The sequence below is a fragment of the Periplaneta americana genome, chromosome 5 (assembly GCF_040183065.1).
Source record: "Periplaneta americana isolate PAMFEO1 chromosome 5, P.americana_PAMFEO1_priV1, whole genome shotgun sequence".
Taxonomy (NCBI): domain Eukaryota; kingdom Metazoa; phylum Arthropoda; class Insecta; order Blattodea; family Blattidae; genus Periplaneta; species Periplaneta americana.
This window is the reverse complement of record NC_091121.1, coordinates 61,006,788-61,018,457: the sequence shown is the minus strand read 5'-3', so window position 1 is coordinate 61,018,457 and position 11,670 is coordinate 61,006,788. Positions and strand designations below refer to the sequence as shown.

At 32.2% G+C, this 11,670-nt stretch overlaps 1 protein-coding gene across 1 annotated transcript in view; it reads right to left on the bottom strand.

Moving 5' to 3' along the window:
• Nucleotides 1-11,670, bottom strand: part of LOC138699709 (uncharacterized) — an 86,219-nt gene that overhangs the window by 35,224 nt on the left and 39,325 nt on the right. Inside the window, exons 13-17 of the mRNA XM_069825792.1 lie at nt 10,867-11,088; nt 6,638-7,062; nt 4,793-4,928; nt 3,168-3,331; nt 137-320 (exon numbers count right to left, since the gene is read on the bottom strand). Of these exons, the coding sequence (XP_069681893.1) occupies nt 137-320; nt 3,168-3,331; nt 4,793-4,928; nt 6,638-7,062; nt 10,867-11,088 (1,131 nt within the window). The remainder of the gene's footprint in view (nt 1-136; nt 321-3,167; nt 3,332-4,792; nt 4,929-6,637; nt 7,063-10,866; nt 11,089-11,670) is intronic.

Genomic DNA, 11,670 nt, shown 5'->3' with positions numbered 1-11,670 from the left:
GGGGTAGGTCATATGGTGGAGCTGATAATTAAAGAAAGTGTGGAGATTCTAATTAAAGTATACTGCTAATAAATGTGGTAAAAATAAATGCCATTTAAACTGATAACAAACTTGTCCTCAGATGAGTTATACATACCAGGAACACTCCTTCATTTTCCATCAATGTGTAAGTTGCAAATAGGTAAAGGGACTCCATCCGAGGAAATGGAGTTGAGATTTTCGCGGTGAAGTCAGCTTTTCCTTCATCGAGATTCCACTCCAACTGGGCAGAAATCTTGCGATGTTCAGCCCACTCCAGGTATCCCGTTGCTCCTCCAGCTCTGTGATGATCAAGTATTACTTAGTAGTTTCCCTGGTTCAGTGTAACCCTTCACAAACTAAATAACTACTGGGTGTTCATTTCAAAGTGTGTCATGACGTCACTGTTGATGAGTCAGCGATTTGAAGCGAGTTTCAGCTTTTATGTCAGAGAAGTTGCCTATTAATCAAGCATTCAATCTGAATTTGAGAATGTGTACGGTATAACTTGAACATCATAGCAACAGATGGCGGTCTGTATGGTCTGTGTGCTACCATAACCTCTTTCGAACTGTTTTGCGAGGCCAAGTCATATGCAGGGTATTTGTTATCATTGTTTGCATACGGCAACATTCCACAACATAAATCAAATGCTCCGTGTTCATGTTGACCGTCGAAATTAATGTCAACAAATACGTAAGTAATCGTCTTAACCCTCTCCCCATATCTCGACAGTAAGAAAAAACTCACCTCAGTACATGTTTCGAAACAGTTCACACTCCTTCCACTACCGGCGTCACCATACGTATCAGTAAGTACTCTTCAGAATGAACGCCGTACTTGCTAGGCATCTTCTCTGGCAGATAGGTACTACACCTCTGTGGAAGTGTAGGAAGATTGAATTCTCTAGGCTCATCGACTAGCCACATGACAGCATACAGCGAGCCATGACACACTTTGAACTGAACACCCAGTACATATCTGAATGTTAGTAACAAATTAGAAGTAATGCACTTATTTCAATACAGTGAATGTATAGTAAGTTCGATATTACCAGTATGGGCATAAAATATTTTCGGTAAAAAATATCCGTGTATGGAACATGCTTACAAATTACAGTTTCTGAATAAATTCTGTAGATATAAATATGAGGAATTCAATACAATGCTTTTGTTTGTGGTTAATGTATAATATATCATGTCTCTCTCCTCTCTCCTTTCTTCTCTGTGTGTCTGTATTGTGTATGTTTCAACATGACATGGGGGGGGGGGGATTTGTAATTAAATTTCAAATTAAGTAGTTATATTACTATAGTAGGCTAATATAAATTTTGTATGTGGTCTGTTAAACTTTGTAGCATGAATTCACATAAATTTTAACTTGTACGGTGTCGAAATTTCGTATTTCACATAATTTTCCTTATGTTTAATTCAATTAAAACTACATATCTGCAATATAAAACATTTTAACAACCATCCAAGGATATCAAAGATTATACATTGTGTCAATGAGATACTTCATCTAAAAATTTTCTCATACTTTTTTTTTGACGTGAATACGTCCTTGTTCAATGTATAATTGGTGAGAAAGTCTAACATTTTTAGCATAACTTGGAGTTCAAGAAATCTCTGCTACAGTACATGCTGCACATGCCAAAGCATAGGTACAAGTGCTGCCATATGTCGATTGTTGCATCATAATCTACTAGTGATGAGTGTTATCTAATAAGCAACTACCAGTAGCATTATCCTAATCATTCATACTTCATTTACAAAAGAAAATCTCAATCCCATTCCTAATAACAACCAAAAATGAAATATCAGAGTTCGTAAGTTACAGTACTTTTTAAAAATAACAAAGTTACAGTTACTTTCTAGAACAAGTAACAAAGTTCAAATTACAGTTACCGGTACACACAAAAATTAACTGAGTTACAGTTACAGCTATCAACGCACACTTACTTTTACAGTTACCAGTACTTGAAAAAAATATATATATAATTTTGTTATGATACTGGTACCTACCCAACCCTAAAATGTGTCTCATCTGAAAGGAAATAATGGATGTCTTAAACTACGTATATGGAAAAAGGAAGGGTCCACAATGTTAGTAGATAAATATATATACTTTTTAAAAATATCTAAGAAGTTCCTATTCAGTATTCATAAGAATTTCGGACATTTTTCTAAGACAGATTTTAAGATATGCATGATCGTTTAAATTAATTTCATAGAAGACACTATTGTTGCACAGCTGATATAAAAAAGACAAGTATTCAGAACATGACTGAGCTACCTACGGAAAGTGGGTTGGGGAGAGTGGGAATGAAATAAAATTATAGTTGCCGCAGTGAACAGAATGGATATGAGCAGTCCTAGAGCAAGTGAGAGAAAGAGTTAATAATGTAGTTTACTTATTATTGAAATGATTGAAATAACATTTAAATTATTATTCGATAAAAATAATTTCGTTACTATTATAGTTACTTTATTTAAATAATATAATTACAGAGCGTTATTTCGAAAATGTAACTATTACTAGTTACTGCATTATTTGTAATGCATTACTCCCCAACTTTGTCAAATACAATAAAAATACATCTTGATTACACAACTTTTAACACTGTATCACTTCGGAATTTAACACAAGAAAGTTCTTATCATACATATTCCGACAATAAAAATATTAAAGAATAGAAAATCGTATCGCTAGTGATTAAAAAGTAACAATAAAATACAACAGAATAAAACAAAGATGTATTCACGCAATCATTGGAATTCTTTAAATCTCCCGTCACTTTTTATATATTGACTATGCTTTCAAATTCAATGTAGAATATAATATTATTAATATGTACTTCGGTACATCAATATATATATTATTAATAACGTTCGTTTAATATGCATTTAAACGATGATGATGATGATTATTATTATTATTATTATTACTATTATTATTATTGTTATTATTATTATTATTATTATTATTATTATTATTATTATTATTATTATTATTATTATTATTATTATTACTTTAAGCATCAGAGATGCGGTAAAAATTTTCTACTTCGTAACTCTTTTTGTCTTCTCTTGTCCTTACGTTTCAATTACAAAGATATTCACTAAAAATCAGTTTCTGAAAATTCTTACACAGTAACTACTTCTCCTTTGAGGTAACGGCCTGGTATCTCCAGCAGAACTTCCTTCTTGTTTCCTTCTGCTTGTGCCACCAGAGAAATCTTTTTATTTGGGTTTGCATCCTTATCCCAGAACAACTCAAACTGCAGTCCGTGTTTCTTGCCATCACATGTGATCTAAAAATGAAAGGGTATCAGAATTTTATTTTGAGATTTACAAATTTCATTGCAACATAGTTAACTGTTTACATGTACTCTTCTTATTCTGTTGGCATTAAGTGTTAAAACTTTGAAGACGAAACAAAGACTATTGAGACTGCTCTACAAATTCTAAACTACAGAATAACTGCCTTTGATAAATAAAATTTTTTCATACGCCAAGGTAGCATTGGAATTAATTTTGTTTCATTCAATAAAATTAGCAGATTTAAATGGCAAAATTAACTCAGATATCTAGTCTAAGAAAAATAAGATTCTGATGAGTATCTATTACCAGTATCACAAGTAGATCTGAGAGGCAACGATACATTTTAGAAATGCTACATCACTCACTGAGAAAAAATAACTGAAGTCTGACGAAAACTTGAGAAAGAAAAGGAAGACAGTTGAGGCACATATGGATAAAATATAGACCAACTCTTACACTGCAAACAATTAACTCAGCAGAAAAAGAAGGAACTCGATATGTTTCACACTTAAGGCTAGATAAAAAAATTGTTTCGGACATGTAATGGCTATATTCAAACACAATAGCTATAACATATTTCAACATTATAGATCCTAAATGATTTGGTTTTCTTAATATTTGTTTTAATAGACTTCTTGTCATGTAATTTCTATTTAAACTAATCATAATTTGATGAAGATAGAAGCACTTTACAGATATAAAATGCTGTTAACTGGAAATACATGTACTGGTAGGCCTGTAACAAGATAATTAAGTCTACACTATAATTTGTCATAATTTCTAAATAATTTCGCAAATGAGACAAAAATGTAACTGTGGACAGGAAATAGATGTGCCATTTTCATCACTTTATTAATTCAAAATTATGAATCTGAAAATTACAACTGTCTAATCCACAATTTTTACAAAAAGTGAAATAAAGAATAGAAGTTTCTCACTTACTGCAATTCAATAAATTGACTAGTTTCGATGTTATCTTCATCATTTTCCACTAGGATCAGAAGATGATGGAAATAACATCGAAACTAGTCAATCACGTAAAATAACATCATTATTTAAAATGTTAACACAGTGAAGTCGTTATTTATTTAATTTAAATAACTTAACTGTTCATCAGAAATTATAATGTATAAGCATTAAAAGAGTGTATTCAAGAATGAAGAGCAATGTAACTTTCTATCTTTTTAAAATTCATAGATTCTTTGGCATATTATTAGACATAATTGCTTCTACTCCCACTATACAATCAGTGAGAATACTGTAACTATTTTCTTAAAACTGTGAGATTTATTTAACAGACTAGTTAGTACTATGTACAAGCATTGCTTTCTTTCTCCATCATATGCTATTTTGTCATTGCTAACATATACCTTAAATATTTTATATGTGTATTGAAATTAAAATATGAAATATTTTTAGGATGCCAGCAACCATTTGAAAGACATCCTCACCTTCGTTGCCATGTTTATTCGTTTTCGCAATTTGAGGTCAATAGCAAATCCTTTCTCAACAGAAGTGCTCAGTAGAACGACACTGCCACCATATGTTGACTCAGCAAGTCGCATTGTGACTTCCAAGAAGTGGAAACTGGAACAGATTACTACAATTATAATTTTATAACATCAGATGCGTGTATTATTTCCATATGGCAGGAGACTTACTATTCTTTTGAAGTCTTCCATAAACAATATAGTTGAAAACTTAATACCTACTACTTTTGAAACAAGCTTTTTGAAAGGAGAGGAAAAAAGTCTAATAACATGTTCTTCCTTAGTGGAAAGTTTTATTTACTACAAATAGTTGGCTTTTAACAATTTTCTAGAGTTGTAGTTAGAAATAATTTAATTGACTTGAAAAGAACCCAGTTAACAAAATTATTTTTCGTTGAAGTATAATGACATATTTATTTTTAAATTTCTTTGGTAACTAGTAGGCTATTTAAGTCCTGAGACTACGTGTGTTATGATTTGATACCTATATAATCCTTTACAAATTAAGAATTTTACATTTACATTACAAAATATTTATATGTTATATGATTGCAAATCAATAACAGTGAAATTAAACGTCAAATTTCCAAGTTCCAAAGTTTGTATCGAATATATATTGCTGCCACACTTGAAAGGTTTTTGTCATTTTTTTTATTTATTTAGTTATTTATTTTTATTTTCAGATTAACTGGTAAGAATTACATTACCAGTTTCAATTACATTCATTCTTGAAATAAACGGTATTGGTAAATTCAAAGTATGCACACGCACTAGTGTCCTGCAATGTTTGAACATCAAAGAGGCAACCAAGACATTAAAAACTTCGTCTTCTTTCATAAGAAAAACTAGTCGCAGGATATGTGCTAAAATTCTTAAGCAGTTAAAACATGAGTGAAGGGAAGTGAATATTTTTGTAACAAGGTGAAACAAACATGACAGGCCTCCTGCAGAGCAAACATCGGCAAATATCGAACTTTGCCAAACTCGATAAACTTGAACGAACATAGCACCTGTAATGCACGACGCTAACATGTGCGCACAAACACACACATGCGCTTTTAAATGTCGTACGCAAGTAGTAAAATTTGCTGAAGTTGTAAAGAAATATATTAACTGAACATAAAGAACACTAAATATAATTTGTAATGTACAAAGGTGAGAAATGTGTCACAATTTCTTTCATATATAATTATAATATATCTTTCCTATTGACAAAACTGTTATAAACATATAAGGAATGCATGACAAAGACCTGAATATTATCTTCATGAATAACATGTTCAATATGACTGTTTCGTCTCACGACTCTCGGGGATGTACTCATATATTAATGATCACTTTATGACACAAATCTTCAAATAACATAAAGAACTACTGCACTAGTTTAATTCTGATTTGCATAATAATAAATCTTAGAGAAGGAAATGACAAAACCGAAGGAGAAGGATTCGATCCAGTGCTATGGATTAAGCCTCAGCGTAGCTCAGTGGTTAGTGTGTCCAGTGCGTAGAACTGGGGACCCGGGTTCGATCCCCAGCGCTGGGGCGAATTTTTCACCATTAATAACCAAAACCAGTACTTGTATATATTTTGTACACCATTTCTTAGATTGTAGAACACAGTTCAGAAATTTATTCCTAATTTGAAATTGATGTCTGAGAAATTGTTGGTGATAATTTATTTTGAGATTATTATTTTATTTTTTAGTTGAGTCTTTTTACTTTGTAACTTGTGATTAATTACTGCCATGGATTTATGATTCTCCCTTCCTTGCACGACGATATCTGAATTCAATATTATACTCACATATCTTTGATATATGTTACATTTGCAACATATGTTTTGTTATTGATATCCAGCTGTATCCATTGACTTTTGGTATTGGTGGAGAAAACAAGACCAGCACTGAACTTTCCATTCAGTGGTCCAGCCAATGTCAGATTGAGATGGTGCTCCACCTTAACTTTGTTGCTGCCATCTGAGTACACACCATTCAAATGCAGTTTATTGGCCCCTGACCCGCTTGCTAACTGTATCTCATGTCGACCTGGTGCTGTCTCAGTCAGTGTGCCATTGAGTCCGGTGTTGCACCAAGGACTCGTCAGGTTTGCAGTCAGCATGTGTTGGTGCAGCTCATTTCTCAACTCATGTGAGTAGTCTACATTTGTTGACAGTTTGAACTGAGGAGTGATTGTCAACATGAAGTGACTTGAAAGAGTCGCATTGGTTACCTGAAACAGATACAGCTCATATTACCAGTGGCATAGCATGAAATTTTGAGCAGGGGAAGCTAATTCAAGTTGTCTTTCATGCAATATGAGAAAACGTATTGCAAAAATATAGTCTTAAAATAAATAGTAGTCAATGTCAAGTCAGCAGTCGAAGATTGGTTGGAACCTCGTAACACCAATAAAGCATGACCTCAAATGGTACGTAGTAAAATATGATTTCACGGTTTACACATATCTCTAACAAATAGACACGTATACGTATAACATTAGCTCACTCCCTGTCATAGAGAAATCACAATATTAACTGTCATTAGATACAGTATTAGTATCATTACGTAAGTATGCATCTGTGGTTTGGTTGTGTCCTCCACTGACAGCAAGAGAGTCGGTCATTTGTTTTTTAGATCACACTTTTGTTCGTAAGTCAGTCTTTATAATAGAATTGTAGTAAAAATTCAAGTAAATTGGTGTCAGGAACTGTTATTTCACTCATTATTTATTATATCAGCCACAATGCACATTAACACTTCAACTGAACACAACTGACGAATAGGGATAACTCGGAAACTAGCCTACTTATTTTCAATGTCAAAGCTAGCTTCTTGCGAGCCTTGCGACCAGGATAGTTTAGTTAGAAAGGGATGGAAAATCTGCGGGGTGGGTTACACAGAAGAATGAGTGTAAGAAACCAGTCTGCTTGGAAACTGGTGTGTGTAGGCTTCTTGTTTACTGCTGCATCACAAATCATCCTGAGCTGTTGCATCACAATATTTAATGCGTAAATATAAATTCTATTAAAATTAATAAATAATTTTGTCCATAGACTGCAGGTTTATTATGAAATTATTATTAACTGGGGAAGCTGAGCTTTTTAGCTTACATTGACGCTACGCCACTGCATATTACTGAACTAAATCCTCAAACATTTATCAAAATGTTCAGGAATGAGTTTACAAAATTGATAGATGATAATGCAGTAAAACTTCATTTATAGATTTTTATGGGGGTCTGAAGAAAAAAAAAAACATAAGTGAGAAAAACATATAACCGAAATGACATTTAATAACATCTGAAATGAGTAGCTTAATATCAAAGACGGACATTTGACTTCAATCGAAATTTAGATAGCTGTGGTTTTTTATACAAATTTTCATGCTGTTGCCAGTTATAGTGAAACCATATGCAAACTCTAACATTATATTTATAAAATAAATTGCCTTAAATATTACAAATAACACTGTGAATTAAAAAATTGCCTCTAGATCAAAACTATGGAGAAGACAGATGTCCGTCTTTGATATTAAGCTACTCAAATAGCATTTGAGGACTATATGAGGAAACAAATTAAGTCAATATAATAAAATTTTCTCAAGAGAAATTTATAAGTTCACTATTGGGCCATATAATATAATGCTCAAATTTATAATACAGTAATTATTGTGTTAAATTGTATTGTGTATTCTTATTGTATTGTGTATATAATTGTATTGTGTATTGTATAATTGCATTGTGTATTGTAAATTTTATTGTGCATTGTTTATGATTTTATTGTGTATTGTTTATCATTTTATCGTGTATTATTTATATTGTGTATACCACTGCCACTGGGTGCTTGCCCACTTGCAGTGTAAATAAATACATACATATTATATTCTTTAAGAATGTAAGATTATTTGTTGAAAATCTCAGCTGCTTAGACCCAAAGTTGGCTGATATATTAGGGCCTACATTCCAAACTTCAATCCAGAAAATTTTACGAAAGTGACATTTATCATGTGATCTTAATTAAATAACATATTGTGATTATTTTACAAAAAAAAAAAAAAAAAAAAAAAGTCAGTTATTCTGGACTACTTCCTCCTAAAGAATAAACCATTACTTCAAACTGTGATAACTGTTCCATAATTCATTCATTTGCATCATGGTGTGTTGTGAAATATTTCACTGCTTCTAAAGCAGTAATCGTGTCATTAATGGATACAAGACTGTTGGAAACAAGCATGGCAGCTTCGAATTTACACGAATATCAAAGTGGGCCGCATCTTAACAATGAACACGTGCTGTATTTTCGCATTATTACACTTTCACAGCAAACCTAATTTCGAGAAAAATTTATTTACAACGTAGAAATGACGTTTTGCATCTGCTGGGGTTTAAAATACGATCGTATAAGTGTCAAAAACATACAAACTAAAAACTTATAACCGAAATAAATTTACATGGAAAGTATAGAAATTTTTCCGGGACTTAGAAAAAAAAGGTGGGCCTATTTAAGTGTGAAAAATGTATGAAATACATACGAGTATAAAATATGTTTTATTGTATTATTTATATGATATGCTTCAATTTACGTACATTCAAATATTGTTGGGAAACTTGCATTTGTTTTGTTTTTCGTCGAAATTGGATTCTTTCAGTGGGAGATATAATACACTGGTAATCTCATAAAATATATTGGAAAACTTAAGATAATTTTATCTTCCTGATTAAAATGTAAATGACATAAGATAAAATTAATAAAATTCAAATTGACTCGAGGACATTATCACAGCATAATTATGTTACTCAAACAGCATTTATCTGATTCAAGAGGAGCAAAACACATTTCTGATTTATATTTGGATTCCTGTTAGTTCCTTAATTTCTCAACCACTGTAGAAATTTACAGTTACATCTATTCCTTTAAAAAAGATACATACGAGTACAAAGAAATCTTATGTCTGGCATATTGTGCGAACTGGAAAAAACACATCACTGTTATTATCTGTGCTTAGAACATATTTTGCATTACACAATGCACTTTCCACTTTCGTAATTAACTTGGATGTATCTTACATTGCAGTTCCAGCTACTATACTTGTTTTTTTGAAAGATGGGATATGACAGTTAAGCGGCCGAGCTTGGAACTACAGTGCTATGTTGCCAATATGGACTACCATGCTGCCAGCTGATGGAAACTAGCAATTGACGTTAAGATGGCTGACGTTAAAACATTCATTGACAATTGACGCAAAAGTAAGAAAACAATACAAAAATCGACAGAGAATCAAACACAAAACGTACCAATGCTAACATTGTGTGCACAATAAATGTTGCTAAGAGAGCTATAAGCACTCGCCATGTGGAAACAGTAAGTTTGGCAACTCAACCATTGTTACCATAGCAACAGGCCTACCAAGCTATGTGACATTCAGTTGTTTTTCCGATCGCAACGCTCCTGTCATGTCCCATCTTTCAAAAAAACAAGTATAGACTAAAGCAATTAAGAAATGACCAAAATTCACAACATATGTTGTTAAAAATTATAACAGCAGTGAAACAGGTTGTCCATTGAGTACCAGTATGTTAATTAATATACGGTATATGTTTACTGATAATATTGTGGGTCCAGTACTATAACTAGGCAACCGCAAATCTAATTTTTTGAGGTACCAGTAATTAGAAAATAGTTTTTGATGATTCAACCTATTGTCTTCCTGTATGACAGTGTATCTAGTGAACTTTTTATTTCTTTATTTTTAAATAAATTTACTTTAAGTGATCATAATGGATTTCTAAACTTACTACTTAAATAATCTATTGATGTAAACAAATCAAACTTGGAAAAAATGGAGTTATCTGGTTGTAATACTGGATCCGTGAATTTTTTTAATATAGAGAACAAAGACATGTATTAAGTCGGTGGTCGAGTTTATTCTGGAAATTACGATTAAGTGAGATAAAGAAGGAATTTCCTATAATTTTTTTCTCTTATTTGAATACGTATATCCTTTCAAACTTGTTTCCTGCAAAAATAATACATACTTGGTTCTGAACACCCACTCCATAGTCCACACCCAGTTTGGGACATTTCAGTGTGCACATAACAGCAAAATTGAGGATGTCTTCAGTTGACTGGAACTTATAAAGTTGTTGCGTCTGCCATACCCTATCTCCTACAGTTAGTCTGCCACTACTGTCAAAGTAGTAATCGCTGTGTTGCAAATCCCACGAAGCATCAACGTTGTAGTGAGGAAACTGTGTCATCTACGAAATTAAATAAAAAAACTATGATAGATGGAAGGTGGTGAAAATCAAAGTTCCTATGTATTAATTTTAGATATTTTCAAATTATAGCATTTTTAGAGAATTTATAAATCTAAATAACCATGACAGTCGAAGTAGCCAAGAAATACTCCTCTCTCCTTCTTTTCCTTCAGTGAAAAGAAGCTCCAGTTTTTAGAAACGATAGTTAACAGTATATTCCTTCTCGTCTAATGATCCCATCAACATAGTCCCCGCAGCCCCTGTTAAGTGGGGAAGTGGGGGAGGATTATTACAAAAGTTCTAAATCTTTGATATTTCTTAATTCAATTCAATTATTACATTTCTCTTTTTTATTCTAAAATTGATGGCTTGGATGCTTTTATTTGTTAATGAATCAAAAATGTTCTTAAAGATTATTTATTACTTGTATTTATTTATTCTGCGAAGTTAAGGCCATCAGGCCTTCTCTTCCATTTAGCCAGAAGCAAAAGAAGCTGAAACAATTTTACAGACTAATATTTAAAGAACACTAATAAGAAATGTTATAGTCATACAAAATTTATATAGTCATACAAGCACAAG